A 19,848-nucleotide genomic window follows, 5' to 3' on the forward strand; every position below is an offset into this window, starting at 1 on the left:
GGGAGCTCTGGTGCATGTGTTCTGGGATGATGAGATCTTTGTCCTGGGGAGGAGCTTCAGGAGGGAACAATCTGAGTGATAAGAGCCGGCTCACCCCCCCCCCCTTTAACCCCATAATATCGGGATAAGAGCGGAGAGGTGTGGGGGACACATGTAACATGGAGCCGTTCAGGAGCCCGGAGAGCCGGATACTACTTCCGTCCACTCGCTGCTAAACCGACAGCTCCACGCATGCGCTCACCAGGGAGATTGCGCAACTGCTGCCGGTTCGTGGACTAGCACGCGTGCGCAGTGTGAGCGGGAGGTGGGTTACTTGCTCATGCGCAGTAGCAGCTCAGCTTGCTGTGAGGAGAGATGCGCTGGGTGCGGGCGGTCGCTGCGAGGATCCGGAGGTGCGGGAGAGCGGAGAGGAGCTACAGCGGAGCCCAGGTACCCGGAGACCCGCGGAGCGATCACTGACCGACGACTGATCGGTCACTGAGCCCGGGACCGATCACTGATCAATCACTGAGCCCGGGGCCGATCACTGAGCCCGTGACCGATCAATCACTGAGCCGGGGACCGATCACTGAGCCGGGACCGATCACTGATCAATCACTGAGCCCGGGACCGATCACTGATCAATCACTGAGCCCGGGGCCGATCACTGAGCCCGTGACCGATCAATCACTGAGCCGGGGGACCGATCACTGAGTCCGGGACCGATCACTGATCAATCACTGAGCCCGGGACCGATCGCCGATCAATCACTGAGCCCGGGGCCGATCACCGATCAATCACTGAGCCCGGGGCCGATCAATCACTGAGCCCGGGGCCGATCACCGATCAATCACTGAGCCCGGGACCGATCACCGATCAATCACTGAGCCCGGGACCGATCACCGATCAATCACTGAGCCCGGGACCGATCACCGATCAATCACTGAGCCCGGGACCGATCACCGATCAATCACTGAGCCCGGGATCGATCACTGATCAATCACTGAGCCCGGGGCCGATCGATCACTGAGCCCGGGGGCCGATCGATCGCTGAGCCCGGGGGCCGATCGATCGCTGAGCCCGGGGGCCGATCGATCGCTGAGCCCGGGGTCCGATCGATCGCTGAGCCCGGGGTCCGATCGATCGCTGAGCCCGGGGTCCGATCGATCGCTGAGCCCGGGGTCCGATCGATCGCTGAGCCCGGGGTCCGATCGATCGCTGAGCCCGGGGTCCGATCGATCGCTGAGGCCGGGGTCCGATCGATCGCTGAGGCCGGGGTCCGATCGATCGCTGAGGCCGGGGTCCGATCGATCGCTGAGCCCGGGGGCCGATCGATCGCTGAGCCCCGGGGGCCGATCGATCGCTGGGTCCGGAGCGGTGACTGATGAGTTCTGGGGGATCCAGCTGCTCTGTGTTTCTCGTCTCCTGGGAGCGCCTACAGCTGTGATGAGGTGTGGGGCTCATCTGCTCGGATCCCAGCGTCGTTGTTGCTGCCGAGGTTAAAGGTCCCCGTGCTCTGGTGGAGTTTGTCCTTTTCTGGTGATAAGAGGAGAGGGAGCCGGGCCCCACGAGGGGATCATCACCCGATGTACAAGGCCGGAATATACCGGTACCACCCCGCCCTCAGGCCCCTCATATTATCTACCTTCTCTGTGCCGCCACACCCCCGCTCTGTGACGCCCCCCCCCCCCGCTCTGTGACGCCCCCCCCCCCGCTCTGTGCCGCCAAACCCCCGCTCTGTGCCGCCAAACCCCCGCTCTGTGCCGCCAAACCCCCGCTCTGTGCCGCCACAACCCCCGCTCTGTGCCGCCACAACCCCGCTCTGTGCCGCCACACCCCGCTCTGTGCCGCCACACCCCGCTCTGTGCCGCCACACCCCGCTCTGTGCCGCCACACCCCGCTCTGTGCCGCCACACCCCGCTCTGTGCCGCCACACCCCCGCTCTGTGCCGCCACACCCCCGCTCTGTGCCGCCACACCCCCGCTCTGTGCCCCCCCCCGCTCTGTGACGCCCCCCCCCCCGCTCTGTGACGCCCCCCCCCCCGCTCTGTGACGCCCCCCCCCCCCGCTCTGTGACGCCCCCCCCCCGCTCTGTGACGCCCCCCCCCCCGCTCTGTGACGCCCCCCCCCGCTCTGTGACGTCCCCCCCCCCCGCTCTGTGCCGCCACACCCCCGCTCTGTGAAGCCAACCCCCCCCCCCCCCCCCCCCGGTCTGTGCCGCCGCACCCCTGCTCTGTGACCCCCCCCCCCCCCGCTCTGTGCCGCCACACCCCCGCTCTGTGAAGCCACCCCCCACCCCCCGCTCTGTGCCGCCACACCCCCGCTCTATTAGATGATCACCTGGGGGGGCGGGGCCCGGACGATTAGATGATCACCTGGGGGGGGGGCGGGACGATTAGATGATCACCTGGGGGGGGGGGCCCGGACGATTAGATGATCACCCTGGGGGGGCGGGACGATTAGATGATCACCTGGGGGGCGGGGCCCGGGACGATTAGATGATCACCTGGGGGGGCGGGGCCCGGACGATTAGATGATCACCTGGGGGGCGGGGCCCGGACTATTAGATGATCACCTGGGGGGGGGCGGGGTCCGGACTATTAGATGATCACCTGGGGGGGCGGGGCCCGGGACGATTAGATGATCACCTGGGGGGGCGGGGCCCGGACGATTAGATGATCACCCTGGGGGGGCGGGGCCCGGGACGATTAGATGATCACCTGGGGGGGCGGGGCCCGGGACGATTAGATGATCACCTGGGGGGGGGGGCGGGGCCCGGACTATTAGATGATCACCTGGGGGGGCGGGGCCCGGGACGATTAGATGATCACCTGGGGGGGCGGGGCCCGGGACGATTAGATGATCACCTGGGGGGGCGGGGCCCGGGACGATTAGATGATCACCTGGGGGGGCGGGGCCCGGACGATTAGATGATCACCTGGGGGGGCGGGGCCCGGGACGATTAGATGATCACCTGGGGGGGGGGCGGGGCCCGGACTATTAGATGATCACCTGGGGGGGCGGGGCCCGGGACGATTAGATGATCACCTGGGGGGGCGGGGCCCGGGACGATTAGATGATCACCTGGGGGGGCGGGGCCCGGGACGATTAGATGATCACCTGGGGAGGCGGGGCCCGGACGATTAGATGATCACCTGGGGAGGCGGGGCCCGGACGATTAGATGATCACCTGGGGGGGCGGGGCCCGGACTATTAGATGATCACCTGGGGGGGCGGGGCCCAGACGATTAGATGATCACCTGGGGGGGCGGGGCCCGGGACGATTAGATGATCACCTGGGGGGGGGGGGCCCGGGACGATTAGATGATCACCTGGGGGGGCGGGGCCCGGGACGATTAGATGATCACCTGGGGAGGCGGGGCCCGGACGATTAGATGATCACCTGGGGAGGCGGGGCCCGGGACGATTAGATGATCACCTGGGGGGGGGCGGGGCCCGGACTATTAGATGATCACCTGGGGGGGCGGGGCCCAGGACGATTAGATGATCACCTGGGGGGGCGGGGCCCAGGACGATTAGATGATCACCTGGGGGGGGGGGCCCGGACGATTAGATGATCACCTGGGGGGGGGGGCGGGGCCCGGACGATTAGATGATCACCTGGGGGGGGGGCGGGGCCCGGACGATTAGATGATCACCTGGGGGTCGGGGCCCGGACGATTAGATGATCACCTGGGGGTCGGGGCCCGGACGATTAGATGATCACCTGGGGAGGCGGGGCCCGGGACGATTAGATGATCACCTGGGGGGGGGGCGGGGGCCCGGACGATTAGATGATCCCTGGGGGGGGCGGGGCCCGGACGATTAGATGATCACCTGGGGGGGCGGGGCCCGGACGATTAGATGATCACCTGGGGGGCGGGGGGGGCCCGGACTATTAGACTACTTTGTACATTACGCACTGTATCTTGCAGGGGGAGGGCTTCGCCGCACGCGCTCTACGATTTTCACCGTGAACATGGCGGGAAGATGGTGGCGTTTGCGGGCTGGAGCCTCCCGGTGCAGTACCAGGACAGTCACATGACCTCGCACCTCCACACCCGCCAGCGCTGCTCCCTGTTTGATGTCTCCCACATGCTGCAGGTAACAGGGTGCCCCAATGGGGAAGCGGGGGAGGGCCAGGACTTACCTCTGCTTGTGTTACAGACCCGGATACACGGAAAAGATCGGATCTCATTCATCGAGAGTCTAGTGGTGGGAGACATCGCAGAACTAAAGCCAAACCAGGCAAGGGGGCGGGGCTGTGACTACCTCTCACACAGGATATAAGGCAGGGGGCGGGGCTGTGACTACCTCTCACACAGGATATACAGGCAGGGGGCGGGGCTGTGACTACCTCTCACACAGGATATAAGGCAGGGGGCGGGGCTGTGACTACCTCTCACACAGGATGTACAGGCAGGGGGCGGGGCTGTGACTACCTCTCACACAGGATATAAGGCAGGGGGCGGGGCTGTGACTACCTCTCACACAGGATATAAGGCAGGGGGCGGGGCTGTGACTACCTCTCACACAGGATATACAGGCAGGGGGCGGGGCTGTGACTACTCACACAGGATATACAGGCAGGGGGCGGGGCTGTGACTACTCACACAGGATATACAGGCAGGGGGCGGGGGCTGTGACTACTCCACAGGATATACAGGCAGGGGGCGGGGCTGTGACTACCTCTCTCACACAGGATATAAGGCAGGGGGCGGGGGCTGTGACTACCTCTCACACAGGATATAAGGCAGGGGGCGGGGCTGTGACTACTCACACAGGATATACAGGCAGGGGGCGGAGCTGTGACTACCTCTCACACAGCATATAAGGCAGGGGGCGGGGCTGTGACTACCTCTCACACAGGATATAAGGCAGGGGGCGGGGCTGTGACTACCTCTCACACAGGATATAAGGCAGGGGGCGGGGCTGTGACTACCTCTCACACAGGATATAAGGCAGGGGGCGGGCTGTGACTACCTCTCACACAGGATATAAGGCAGGGGGCGGGGCTGTGACTACTCACACAGGATATACAGGCAGGGGGCGGGGCTGTGACTACCTCTCACACAGGATATACAGGCAGAGGGCGGGGCTGTGTATACCTCTCACACAGGATATAAGGCAGGGGGCGGGGCTGTGACTACTCACACAGGATATACAGGCAGGGGGCGGGAGCTGTGACTACCTCTCACACAGGATATAAGGCAGGGGGCGGGGCTGTGACTACTCACACAGGATATAAGGCAGGGGGCGGGGCTGTGACTACCTCTCACACAGGATATAAGGCAGGGGGCGGGGCTGTGACTACTCACACAGGATATACAGGCAGGGGGCGGAGCTGTGACTACCTCTCACACAGGATATACAGGCAGAGGGCGGGGCTGTGTATACCTCTCACACAGGATATTAAGGCAGGGGGCGGGGCTGTGACTACTCACACAGGATATACAGGCAGGGGGCGGAGCTGTGACTACCTCTCACACAGGATATAAGGCAGGGGGCGGGGCTGTGACTACTCACACAGGATATAAGGCAGGGGGCGGGGCTGTGACTACCTCTCACACAGGATATACAGGCAGGGGGCGGGGCTGTGACTACCTCACACAGGATATAAGGCAGGGGGCGGGGCTGTGACTACTCACACAGGATATACAGCAGGGGCGGAGCTGTGACTACCTCTCACACAGGATATAAGGCAGGGGGCGGAGCTGTGACTACCTCTCACACAGGATATAAGGCAGGGGGCGGGGCTGTGACTACCTCTCACACAGGATATAAGGCAGGGGGTGGGGCTGTGACTACTCACACAGGATATACAGGCAGGGGGCGGAGCTGTGACTACCTCTCACACAGGATATAAGGCAGGGGGCGGGGCTGTGACTACTCACACAGGATATAAGGCAGGGGGCGGGGCTGTGACTACCTCTCACACAGGATATACAGGCAGGGGGCGGAGCTGTGACTACCTCTCACACAGGATATAAGGCAGGGGGCGGGGCTGTGACTACTCACACAGGATATACAGGCAGGGGGCGGAGCTGTGACTACCTCTCACACAGGATATAAGGCAGGGGGCGGGGCTGTGACTACTCACACAGGATATAAGGCAGGGGGCGGGGCTGTGACTACCTCTCACACAGGATATAAGGCAGGGGGCGGGGCTGTGACTACCTCTCACACAGGATATAAGGCAGGGGGCGGGGCTGTGACTACCTCTCACACAGGATATAAGGCAGGGGGCGGGGCTGTGACTACTCACACAGGATATACAGGCAGGGGGCGGGGCTGTGACTACCTCTCACACAGGATATACAGGCAGGGGCGGGGGCTACCTCTCACACAGGATATAAGGCAGGGGGCGGGGCTGTGACTACTCACACAGGATATACAGGCAGGGGGCGGGGCTGTGACTACCTCTCACACAGGATATACAGGCAGGGGGCGGGGCTACCTCTCACACAGGATATACAGGCAGGGGGCGGGGCTGTGACTACCTCTCACACAGGATATACAGGCAGGGGGCGGGGCTACCTCTCACACAGGATATACAGGCAGGGGGCGGGGCTGTGACTACCTCTCACACAGGATATATAGGCAGGGGGCGGGGCTGTGACTACCTCTCACACAGGATATACAGGCAGGGGGCAGGGCTGTGACTACCTCTCACACAGGATATACAGGCGGGGGGCGGGGCTGTGACTACCTCTCACACAGGATATACAGGCAGGGGGCGGGGCTGTGACTACCCCTCACACAGGATATACAGGCAGGGGGCGGGGATGTGACTACCTCTCACACAGGATATACAGGCAGGGGGCGGGGCTACCTCTCACACAGGATATACAGGCAGGGGGCGGGGCTGTGACTACCTCTCACACAGGATATACAGGCAGGGGGCGGGGCTACCTCTCACACAGGATATACAGGCAGGGGCGGGGCTGTGACTGTGCTGTGCTGCTCCCTGCAGGGGACCCTCTCCCTCTTCACTAATGAGCATGGTGGGATCGTGGATGACCTGATAGTGAGTAACGCCTCGGAGGGCTTCCTGTACGTGGTGTCCAATGCCGGCTGCGCAGAGAAGGACTCCGCCCACATGCAGGTACCGCCCCTTGTGCCGCGCCCCCTGACCCGGTGACCTCTGCTCTGGACTTTGTTTGTGTCTCCCCAGGAGAAGCTGCAGGAGTTCCGGGCCGGTGGTCGGGACGTGGCGCTGGAGGTGGTGGACTGCGCGCTCCTGGCTCTACAAGGGTACCCCCCCAGTGTCATGTGTTATAGGGGGAGGGGCAGAGCAGTGACCCCCCCCCCCCAGTGTCATGTGTTATAGGGGGAGGGGCAGAGCAGTGACCCCCCCCCCCCCAGTGTCATGTGTTATAGGGGGAGGGGCAGACCAGTGACCCCCCCCCCAGTGTCATGTGTTATAGGGGGAGGGGCAGACCAGTGACCCCTCCCCCCAGTGTCATGTGTTATAGGGGGAGGGGCAGAGCAGTGACCCCCCCCCCCCAGTGTCATGTGTTATAGGGGGAGGGGCAGAGCAGTGACCCCCCCCCCCAGTGTCATGTGTTATAGGGGGAGGGGCAGACCAGTGACCCCTCCCCCCAGTGTCATGTGTTATAGGGGGGAGGGGCAGACCAGTGACCCCCCCCCCCAGTTTCATGTGTTATAGGGGGAGGGGCAGACCAGTGACCCCTCCCCCAGTGTCATGTGTTATAGGGGGGAGGGGCAGACCAGTGACCCCCCCCCCAGTGTCATGTGTTATAGGGGGGGAAAGGCAGACCAGTGACCCCTCCCCCCAGTGTCATGTGTTATAGGGGGAGGGGCAGACCAGTGACCCCTCCCCCAGTGTCATGTGTTATAGGGGGGGAGGGGCAGACCAGTGACCCCCCCCCCCCAGTGTCATGTGTTATAGGGGGGAGGGGCAGACCAGTGACACCCCCCCCAGTGTCATGTGTTATAGGGGGGAGGGGCAGACCAGTGACCCCCCCCCCCCCCCAGTGTCATGTGTTATAGGGGGAGGGGCAGACCAGTGACCCCCCCCCCCAGTGTCATGTGTTATAGGGGGGGAGGGGCAGACCAGTGACCCCCCCCCCAGTGTCATGTGTTATAGGGGGAGGGGCAGACCAGTGACCCCTCCCCCCAGTGTCATGTGTTATAGGGGGAGGGGCAGACCAGTGACCCCTCCCCCCAGTGTCATGTGTTATAGGGGGAGGGGCAGACCAGTGACACCCCCCCAGTGTCATGTTGTTATAGGGGGAGGGGCAGAGCAGTGACCCCCCCCCCCAGTGGTCATGTGTTATAGGGGGAGGGGCAGAGCAGTGACCCCCCCCCCCCCCAGTGTCATGTGTTATAGGGGGAGGGCAGACCAGTGACCCCTCCCCCAGTGTCATGTGTTATAGGGGGGAGGGGCAGACCAGTGACCCCCCCCCCCCCAGTTTCATGTGTTATAGGGGGAGGGGCAGACCAGTGACCCCTCCCCCCAGTGTCATGTGTTATAGGGGGGAGGGGCAGACCAGTGACACCCCCCCCCCCCCAGTGTCATGTGTTATAGGGGGGGAAAGGCAGACCAGTGACCCCTCCCCCCAGTGTCATGTGTTATAGGGGGAGGGGCAGACCAGTGACCCCTCCCCCCAGTGTCATGTGTTATAGGGGGGAGGGGCAGACCAGTGACCCCCCCCCCCAGTGTCATGTGTTATAGGGGGAGGGGCAGACCAGTGACCCCTCCCCCAGTGTCATGTGTTATAGGGGGAGGGGCAGACCAGTGACCCCCCCCCCCCCCCCCAGTGTCATGTGTTATAGGGGGAGGGGCAGACCAGTGACCCCCCCCCCCAGTGTCATGTGTTATAGGGGGAGGGGCAGACCAGTGACCCCTCCCCCCAGTGTCATGTGTTATAGGGGGGAGGGGCAGACCAGTGACACCCCCCCCCCCCCAGTGTCATGTGTTATAGGGGGGGAGGGGCAGACCAGTGACCCCTCCCCCCAGTGTCATGTGTTATAGGGGGGAGGGGCAGACCAGTGACACCCCCCCCCAGTGTCAGGTGTTATAGGGGGGAGGGGCAGACCAGTGACCCCTCCCCCCAGTGTCATGTGTTATAGGGGGAGGGGCAGACCAGTGACCCCTCCCCCCAGTGTCATGTGTTATAGGGGGGAGGGGCAGACCAGTGACCCCCCCCCCAGTGTCATGTGTTATAGGGGGAGGGGCAGACCAGTGACCCCTCCCCCCAGTGTCATGTGTTATAGGGGGAGGGGCAGACCAGTGACCCCCCCCCCCCCAGTGTCATGTGTTATAGGGGGAGGGGCAGACCAGTGACCCCTCCCCCCAGTGTCATGTGTTATAGGGGGAGGGGCAGACCAGTGACCCCCCCCCCCCCCCAGTGTCATGTGTTATAGGGGGAGGGGCAGACCAGTGACCCCTCCCCCCAGTGTCATGTGTTATAGGGGGGAGGGGCAGACCAGTGACACCCACCCCCCCAGTGTCATGTGTTATAGGGGGGAGGGGCAGACCAGTGACCCTCCCCCCAGTGTCATGTGTTATAGGGGGAGGGGCAGACCAGTGACCCCTCCCCCCAGTGTCATGTGTTATAGGGGGGGAGGGGCAGACCAGTGACCCCTCCCCCCAGTGTCATGTGTATAGGGGGGGAGGGGCAGACCAGTGACCCCCCCCCCAGTGTCATGTGTTATAGGGGGGAGGGGCAGACCAGTGACCCCCCCCCCCAGTGTCATGTGTTATAGGGGGAGGGGCAGACCAGTGACACCCCCCCAGTGTCACGTGTTATAGGGGGAGGGGCAGACCAGTGACCCCCCCCCCAGTGTCATGTGTTATAGGGGGGGAGGAACAGACCAGTGACCCCCCCCCCCCAGTGTCATGTGTTATAGGGGGGAGGGGCAGACCAGTGACCCCCCCCCCCCAGTGTCATGTGTTATAGGGGGGAGGGGCAGACCAGTGACACCCCCCAGTGTCATGTGTTATAGGGGGGAGGGGGCAGACCAGTGACCCCTCCCCCCAGTGTCATGTGTTATAGGGGGAGGGGCAGACCAGTGACCCCCCTCCCCAGTGTCATGTGTTATAGGGGGGAGGGGCAGACCAGTGACCCCCCCCCCAGTGTCATGTGTTATAGGGGGAGGGGCAGACCAGTGACCCCTCCCCCCAGTGTCATGTGTTATAGGGGGAGGGGCAGACCAGTGACCCCCCCCCCCCCAGTGTCATGTGTTATAGGGGGAGGGGCAGACCAGTGACCCCTCCCCCCAGTGTCATGTGTTATAGGGGGGAGGGGCAGACCAGTGACCCCTCCCCCCAGTGTCATGTGTTATAGGGGGAGGGCAGACCAGTGACCCCTCCCCCAGTGTCATGTGTTATAGGGGGGGAGGGGCAGACCAGTGACCCCTCCCCCCAGTGTCATGTGTTATAGGGGGAGGGGCAGACCAGTGACCCCTCCCCCCAGTGTCATGTGTTATAGGGGGGAGGGGCAGACCAGTGACCCCCCCCCCCCCAGTGTCATGTGTTATAGGGGGGGAGGGGCAGACCAGTGACCCCTCCCCCCAGTGTCATGTGTTATAGGGGGGAGGGGCAGACCAGTGACCCCTCCCCCCAGTGTCATGTGTTATAGGGGGGAGGGGCAGACCAGTGACCCCTCCCCCCAGTGTCATGTGTTATAGGGGGAGGGGCAGACCAGTGACCCCTCCCCCCAGTGTCATGTGTTATAGGGGGAGGGGCAGACCAGTGACCCCTCCCCCCAGTGTCATGTGTTATAGGGGAGGGGCAGACCAGTGACCCCCCCCCCAGTGTCATGTGTTAATAGGGGGGAGGGGCAGACCAGTGACCCCTCCCCCCAGTGTCATGTGTTATGGGGGGAGGGGCAGACCAGTGACCCCTCCCCCCCAGTGTCATGTGTTATAGGGGGGAGGGGCAGGACCAGTGACCCCCCCCCCAGTGTCATGTGTTATAGGGGGAGGGGCAGACCAGTGACACCCCCCCAGTGTCATGTGTTATAGGGGGGAGGGGCAGACCAGTGACCCCCCCCCCCAGTGTCATGTGTTATAGGGGGAGGGGCAGACCAGTGACCCCCTCCCCCCAGTGTCATGTGTTATAGGGGGAGGGGCAGACCAGTGACCCCTCCCCCCAGTGTCATGTGTTATAGGGGGAGGGGCAGACCAGTGACCCCTCCCCCCAGTGTCATGTGTTATAGGGGGGCAGACCAGTGACCCCCCCCCCCCAGTGCCATGTGTTATAGGGGGAGGGGCAGACCAGTGACCCCTCCCCCCAGTGCCATGTGTTATAGGGGGGAGGGGCAGACCAGTGACCCCTCCCCCCAGTGCCATGTGTTATAGGGGGGAGGGGCAGACCAGTGACCCCTCCCCCCAGTGTCATGTGTTATAGGGGGAGGGGCAGACCAGTGACCCCTCCCCCCAGTGTCATGTGTTATAGGGGGAGGGGCAGACCAGTGACCCCTCCCCCCAGTGTCATGTGTTATAGGGGGAGGGGCAGACCAGTGACCCCTCCCCCCAGTGCCATGTGTTATAGGGGGGAGGGGCAGACCAGTGACCCCTCCCCCCAGTGCCATGTGTTATAGGGGGGAGGGGCAGACCAGTGACCCCTCCCCCCAGTGCCATGTGTTATAGGGGGGAGGGGCAGGCCAGTGACCCCCCCCCCCCCCCAGTGTCATGTGTATAGGGGGGAGGGGCAGACCAGTGACCCCCCCCCCCCCAGTGTCATGTGTTATAGGGGGGAGGGGCAGACCAGTGACCCCTCCCCCAGTGTCATGTGTTATAGGGGGAGGGGCAGACCAGTGACCCCTCCCCCCAGTGTCATGTGTTATAGGGGGAGGGGCAGACCAGTGACCCCTCCCCCCAGTGTCATGTGTTATAGGGGGAAGGGGCAGACCAGTGACCCCCCCCCCCCCAGTGTCATGTGTTATAGGGGAGGGGCAGACCAGTGACCCCCCCCCCCCAGTGTCATGTGTTATAGGGGGAGGGGCAGACCAGTGACCCCTCCCCCCAGTGTCATGTGTTATAGGGGGAGGGGCAGACCAGTGACCCCTCCCCCCAGTGTCATGTGTTATAGGGGGGCAGGTCCTCGCGTCTCCCGCAATCTTCATGTCCGGTTTTCTGCCTCCAGGTCCCTCGGCTGCTGGGGTCCTCCAGGCCGGGCTGAGCGATGACCTCTCCAGGTTGACCTTCATGTCGGGGGTCAGCACGGCTGTGTACGGGATCCCGGGGTGCAGGGTGACGCGCTGCGGCTACACGGGGGAGGACGGGGTGGAGGTAAGTGAAGGAGCGGGGGTGAGGGCAGCCGCAGCACAGAGTATTTCAGGGGGGTCCTGCTGCCTCTGCAGATCTCGGTGCCCGGGGGCAGGCGGTGGAGCTGGCGGAGCGGCTGCTGCAGAACGCGGAGGTGAAGCTGGCGGGTCTGGCGGCGCGCGATAGTCTGCGGCTGGAGGCGGGGCTGTGCCTGTACGGGCAATGACATAGATGAGAGCACCACCCCGGTGGAGGCCAGTCTGGTGTGGACGCTAGGTGGGTGACACAGGGCCATCTCAGGGGTGACCGCCGCACACATTGTAACGACACCGCCTCTCCGCACAGGTAAACGCCGCAGGAGCAGCATGGACTTCCCCGGGGCCTCAGTCATTGTGCCGCAGATCAAAGGCAAAGTCACCCGGAAACGTGTGGGGCTGACATCCAGCGGACCCCCCCGCCCGGCAGCACACCCCCATACTGAACCTGGAGGGGCGTGTGATCGGTGAGTGGGGAGGGGCTGCGGCTCATCAGCACCCAGCAGTTATGTTACCCGTCATCCTTCTCTGCAGGTGAAGTGACCAGCGGCTGCCCCTCCCCCTGCCTGCGCCACAACGTGGCCATGGGATACGTGGAGCCCCAATACGCCAAAGCCGGAACCGCGCTGCGCCTGGAGGTCCGCAAGAAGATGGTGGACGGCGCCACCTGCAGGATGCCCTTCATACCGACCAAATATTATAATGTCAAGTAACAGGAGCTGCCCCCCCCCCCATATCAATTAGAAACCCCCCCATATGACTGCCCCCCCATATCAATCAGAAGCCCCCCCATATGACTGCCCCCTCATATCATCAGAAGCCCCCCCCATATGACTGCCCCCCCATATCAATCAGAAGCCCCCCCATATGACTGCCCCCTCATATCAATCAGAAGCCCCCCCATATGACTGCCCCCCCATATCAATCAGAAGCCCCCCCATATGACTGCCCCCCCCATATGACTGCCCCCCCATATGACTGCCCCCCTCATATCAATCAGAAGCCCCCCCATATGACTGCCCCCCCATATCAATCAGAAGCCCCCCCATATGACTGCCCCCCCCATATCAATCAGAAGCCCCCCCATATGACTGCCCCCCCCATATCAATCAGAAGCCCCCCCCATATGACTGCCCCCCATATCAATCAGAAGCCCCCCCATATGACTGCCCCCCCATATCAATCAGAAGCCCCCCCCATATCAATCAGAAGCCCCCCCCATATCAATCAGAAGCCCCCCCCATATGACTGCCCCCCTCATATCAATCAGAAGCCCCCCCATATGACTGCCCCCCCCCATATCAATCAGAAGCCCCCCCATATGACTGCCCCCCTCATATCAATCAGAAGCCCCCCCATATGACTGCCCCCCTCATATCAATCAGAAGCCCCCCCATATGACTGCCCCCCCCATATCAATCAGAAGCCCCCCCCCATATGACTGCCCCCCCATATCAATCAGAAGCCCCCCCATATGACTGCCCCCCATATCAATCAGAAGCCCCCCCCATATGACTGCCCCCCTCATATCAATCAGAAGCCCCCCCCATATGACTGCCCCCCCATATCAATCAGAAGCCCCCCCATATGACTGCCCCCTCATATCAATCAGAAGCCCCCCCATATGACTGCCCCCCCATATCAATCAGAAGCCCCCCCCATATGACTGCCCCCCATATCAATCAGAAGCCCCCCATATGACTGCCCCCCCATATCAATCAGAGCCCCCCCATATCAATCAGAAGCCCCCCCATATGACTGCCCCCCCCCATATCAATCAGAAGCCCCCCATATGACTGCCCCCCTCATATCAATCAGAAGCCCCCCCATATGACTGCCCCCCTCATATCAATCAGAAGCCCCCCCATATGACTGCCCCCCTCATATCAATCAGAAGCCCCCCCCATATGACAGCCCCCCCATATGACTGCCCCCCTCATATCAATCAGAAGCCCCCCCCATATGACTGCCCCCCTCATATCAATCAGAAGCCCCCCCATATGACTGCCCCCCCATATCAATCAGAAGCCCCCCCCATATGACTGCCCCCCCATATCAATCAGAAGCCCCCCCCCATATGACTGCCCCCCCATATCAATCAGAAGCCCCCCCCATATGACTGCCCCCCCATATCAATCAGAAGCCCCCCCATATGACTGCCCCCCCATATAAATCAGAAGCTCCCCCATATGACTGCCCCCCCATATCAATCAGAAGCCCCCCCCATATGACTGCCCCCCCATATCAATCAGAAGCCCCCCCATATGACTGCCCCCCCCATATCAAATCAGAAGCCCCCCCCATATGACTGCCCCCCCATATCAATCAGAAGCCCCCCCCATATGACTGCCCCCCATATCAATCAGAAGCCCCCCCATATGACTGCCCCCCCATATCAATCAGAAGCCCCCCCATATCAATCAGAAGCCCCCCCATATGACTGCCCCACCATATCAATCAGAAGCCCCCCATATGACTGCCCCCCCATATCAATCAGAAGCCCCCCCCATATGACTGCCCCCCCATATGACTGCCCCCCATATCAATCAGAACCCCCCCCATATGACTGCCCCCCCATATCAATCAGAAGCCCCCCCCATATGACTGCCCCCCCCCATATGACTGCCCCCCTCATATCAATCAGAAGCCCCCCCATATGACTGCCCCCCTCATATCAATCAGAAGCCCCCCCATATGACTGCCCCCCCCCATATGACTGCCCCCCTCATATCAATCAGAAGCCCCCCCATATGACTGCCCCCCTCATATCAATCAGAAGCCCCCCATATGACTGCCCCCCTCATATCAATCAGAAGCCCCCCCATATGACTGCCCCCCTCATATCAATCAGAAGCCCCCCCCCATATGACTGCCCCCCCATATCAATCAGAAGCCCCCCCATATGACTGCCCCCCCATATGACTGCCCCCCTCATATCAATCAGAAGACCCCCATATGACTGCCCCCCTCATATCAATCAGAAGCCCCCCCATATGACTGCCCCCCCCCATATGACTGCCCCCCTCATATCAATCAGAAGCCCCCCCATATGACTGCCCCCCTCATATCAATCAGAAGCCCCCCATATGACTGCCCCCCCCCATATCAATCAAAAGCCCCTCCCCATATGACTGCCCCCTCATATCAATCAGAAGCCCCCCCATATGACTGCCCCCCCCCATATCAATCAGAAGCCCCCCCATATGACTGCCCCCCATATGACTGCCCCCCATATCAATCAAAAGCCCCTCCCCATATGACTGCCCCCCCTCATATCAGAGGCCCCCCATATCAATCAGAAGCTCCCCCAATATGACTGCCCCCCCTCATATTAGAGGCCCCCTCATATCAATCAGAAGCCCCCCCCCCTCATATCAATCAGAAGCCCCCCCCCCTCATATCAATCAGAAGCCCCCCCCCTCATATCAATCAGAAGCCCCCCCCTCATATCAATCAGAAGCCCCCCCCCTCATATCAATCAGAAGCCCCCCCCCTCATATCAATCAGAAGCCCCCCCCCCTCATATCAATCAGAAGCCCCCCCATATCAATCAGAAGCCCCCCCCCATATGACTGCCCCCCATATCAATCAGAAGCCCCCCCATATGACTGCCCCCCCCATATCAATCAGAAGCCCCCCCCATATGACTGCCCCCCCATATCAATCAGAAGCCCCCCCCATATGACTGCCCCCCCATATCAATCAGAAGCCCCCCCCATATGACTGCCCCCCCATATCAATCAGAAGCCCCCCCCATATGACTGCCCCCCCATATCAATCAGAAGCCCCCCCATATCAATCAGAAGCCCCCCCATATGACTGCCCCACCATATCAATCAGAAGCCCCCCCATATGACTGCCCCCATATCAATCAGAAGCCCCCCCCATATGACTGCCCCCCCATATGACTGCCCCCCTCATATCAATCAGAAGCCCCCCCCCATATGACTGCCCCCCCATATCAATCAGAAGCCCCCCCATATGACTGCCCCCCCCATATGACTGCCCCCCTCATATCAATCAGAAGCCCCCCCATATGACTGCCCCCCTCATATCAATCAGAAGCCCCCCCATATGACTGCCCCCCCCCATATGACTGCCCCCCTCATATCAATCAGAAGCCCCCCCATATGACTGCCCCCCTCATATCAATCAGAAGCCCCCCATATGACTGCCCCCCTCATATCAATCAGAAGCCCCCCCATATGACTGCCCCCCCATATGACTGCCCCCCCCCATATCAATCAAAAGCCCCTCCCCATATGACTGCCCCCTCATATCAATCAGAAGCCCCCCCATATGACTGCCCCCCCCATATCAATCAGAAGCCCCCCCATATGACTGCCCCCCATATGACTGCCCCCCATATCAATCAAAAGCCCCTCCCCATATGACTGCCCCCCCTCATATCAGAGGCCCCCCATATCAATCAGAAGCTCCCCCAATATGACTGCCCCCCCTCATATTAGAGGCCCCCTCATATCAATCAGAAGCCCCCCCCCTCATATCAATCAGAAGCCCCCCCCTCATATCAATCAGAAGCCCCCCCTCATATCAATCAGAAGCCCCCCCCTCATATCAATCAGAAGCCCCCCCCCCTCATATCAATCAGAAGCCCCCCCCCCTCATATCAATCAGAAGCCCCCCCCCCCTCATATCAATCAGAAGCCCCCCATATGACTGCCCCCCCCATATCAATCAGAAGCCCCCCCATATGACTGCCCCCCCCGTATCAATCAGAAGCCCCCCCATATGACTGCCCCCCCCCCATATCAATCAGAAGCTCCCCCAATATGACTGCCCCCCCTCATATTAGAGGCCCCCTCATATCAATCAGAAGCCCCCCCCTCATATCAATCAGAAGCCCCCCCCCCTCATATCAATCAGAAGCCCCCCCCCCTCATATCAATCAGAAGCCCCCCCCCCTCATATCAATCAGAAGCCCCCCCCCCTCATATCAATCAGAAGCCCCCCCCCCTCATATCAATCAGAAGCCCCCCCCTCATATCAATCAGAAGCCCCCCCCTCATATCAATCAGAAGCCCCCCCCTCATATCAATCAGAAGCCCCCCCTCATATCAATCAGAAGCCCCCCCTCATATCAATCAGAAGCCCCCCCTCATATCAATCAGAAGCCCCCCCCCTCATATCAATCAGAAGCCCCCCCTCATATCAATCAGAAGCCCCCCCCCTCATATCAATCAGAAGCCCCCCCTCATATCAATCAGAAGCCCCCCTCATATCAATCAGAAGCCCCTCCCCCATATCAATCAGAAGCCCCCCCATATGACTGCCCCCCCCCCCGTATCAATCAGAAGCCCCCCCCCCTCATATCAATCAGAAGCCCCTCCCCCTTTTCCACTCCTGCAGCCCTTGACTATGTGAAGTTTTGGTGTCCCCCATCTCTCAGGTTTCTCAGTCACTCAGGTCCTGGCTCCGGGGGCTCTTCAGGCCGGAGGGTTGTATTTACTGGGACTGCAGCTCTGTGCGAAGCGTGTCTTACATGGGACTGCAGCTCTGTGCGAAGCGTGTCTTACATGGGACTGCAGCTCTGTGCGAAGCGTGTCTTACATGGGACTGCAGCTCTGTGCGAAGCGTGTCTTACATGGGACTGCAGCTCTGTGCGAAGCGTGTCTTACATGGGACTGCAGCTCTGTGCGAAGCGTGTCTTACATGGGACTGCAGCTCTGTGCGAAGCGTGTCTTACATGGGACTGCCAGTGACGTCTCCTGTGCTGCTCTTTATATTCGGAAATTATGTAAATTTTGTAGCAAATTAAAAACGGTTCAATTATCACCAAGATGTCACCAGAGGCGAGAGGATCCCCCCATCACATCCCTGGCACCCCAATATATGTCTGTATGTGTGTGTACACTGACCGGCCACGTTATTAGGTACACCACGCTAGTAACGGGTTGGACCCCCTTTTGCCTTCAGAACTGCCCCAATTCTTCGTGGCATAGATACAACAAGGTGCTGGAAGCTCCTCAGAGATTTTGGTCCATAGTGACATGATGGCATCACACAGTTGCCGCAGATTTGTCGGCTGCACATCCATGATGCGAATCTCCCGCTCCACCACATCCCAAAGATGCTCTATTGGATTGAGATCTGGTGACTGTGGAGCCATTTGTGTCCAGTGACCTCATTGTCATGTTCAAGAAACCAGTCTGAGATGATTCCAGCTTTATGACATGGCGCATTATCCTGCTGAAAGTAGCCATCAGATGTTACAGGGTACATTGTGCTCATAAAGGGATGGACATGGTCAGCAACAATACTCAGGTAGGCTGTGGCGTTACCAAGGGGCCCTAAGACACCATGACACCAGCACCACCAGCCTGACCCGCTGATACAAGGCAGGATGGATCCATGACACCACCACCACCAGCCTGACCGCTGATACAAGGCAGGATGGATCCATGACACCACCACCACCACCAGCCTGAGCCGCTGATACAAGGCAGGATGATCCATGACACCACCACCACCAGCCTGAGCCGCTGATACAAGGCAGGATGGATCCATGACACCACCACCACCAGCCTGAGCCGCTGATACAAGGCAGGATGGATCCATGACACCACCACCAGCCTGACCCGCTGATACAAGGCAGGATGGATCCATGACACCACCACCACCAGCCTGAGCCGCTGATACAAGGCAGGATGGATCCATGACACCACCACCAGCCTGACCCGCTGATACAAGGCAGGATGGATCCATGACACCACCACCACCAGCCTGAGCCGCTGATACAAGGCAGGATGGATCCATGACACCAGCACCACCAGCCTGACCCGCTGATACAAGGCAGGATGGATCCATGACACCACCACCACCAGCCTGACCCGCTGATACAAGGCAGGATGGATCCATGACACCACCACCACCAGCCTGATCCGCTGATACAAGGCAGGATGGATCCATGACACCACCACCAGCCTGACCCGCTGATACAAGGCAGGATGGATCCATGACACCACCACCACCAGCCTGAGCCGCTGATACAAGGCAGGATGGATCCATGACACCACCACCACCAGCCTGACCCGCTGATACAAGGCAGGATGGATCCATGACACCACCAGCACCAGCCTGACCCGCTGATACAAGGCAGGATGGATCCATGACACCACCACCACCAGCCTGAGCCGCTGATACAAGGCAGGATGGATCCATGACACCACCACCACCAGCCTGAGCCGCTGATACAAGGCAGGATGGATCCATGACACCACCACCAGCCTGACCCGCTGATACAAGGCAGGATGGATCCATGACACCACCACCACCACCAGCCTGACCCGCTGATACAAGGCAGGATGGATCCATGACACCACCACCAGCATCCTGACCCGCTGATACAAGGCAGGATGGATCCATGACACCACCACCACCAGCCTGACCCGCTGATATAAGGCAGGATGGATACATGATACCCCCACCACCAGCCTGACCCGGTGACACAAGGCAGGATGGATCCATGACACCACCACCAGCCTGAGCCGCTGATACAAGGCAGGATGGATCCATGACACCACCACCAGCCTGACCCGCTGATACAAGGCAGGATGGATCCATGACACCACCACCAC

The 19,848-nt window shown here is 61.2% G+C and overlaps 1 protein-coding gene across 1 annotated transcript; it reads left to right on the forward strand.

Moving 5' to 3' along the window:
• The first annotated feature begins 354 nt into the window (after window positions 1-354).
• Window positions 355-13,049, forward strand: AMT (aminomethyltransferase). Its single transcript, XM_072132134.1, is given in 11 exon segments — window positions 355-392; window positions 3,914-4,082; window positions 4,146-4,226; window positions 6,952-7,083; window positions 7,153-7,229; window positions 12,092-12,243; window positions 12,311-12,432; window positions 12,434-12,491; window positions 12,561-12,664; window positions 12,666-12,717; window positions 12,785-13,049. Coding segments are annotated over 11 exon segments (1,164 nt in total). The 3' UTR covers window positions 12,964-13,049.
• Window positions 13,050-19,848: the final 6,799 nt, after the last annotated feature.

Source organism: Engystomops pustulosus, unplaced genomic scaffold (genome assembly GCF_040894005.1).
Source record: "Engystomops pustulosus unplaced genomic scaffold, aEngPut4.maternal MAT_SCAFFOLD_239, whole genome shotgun sequence".
Classification (NCBI taxonomy): Eukaryota; Metazoa; Chordata; class Amphibia; order Anura; family Leptodactylidae; genus Engystomops; species Engystomops pustulosus.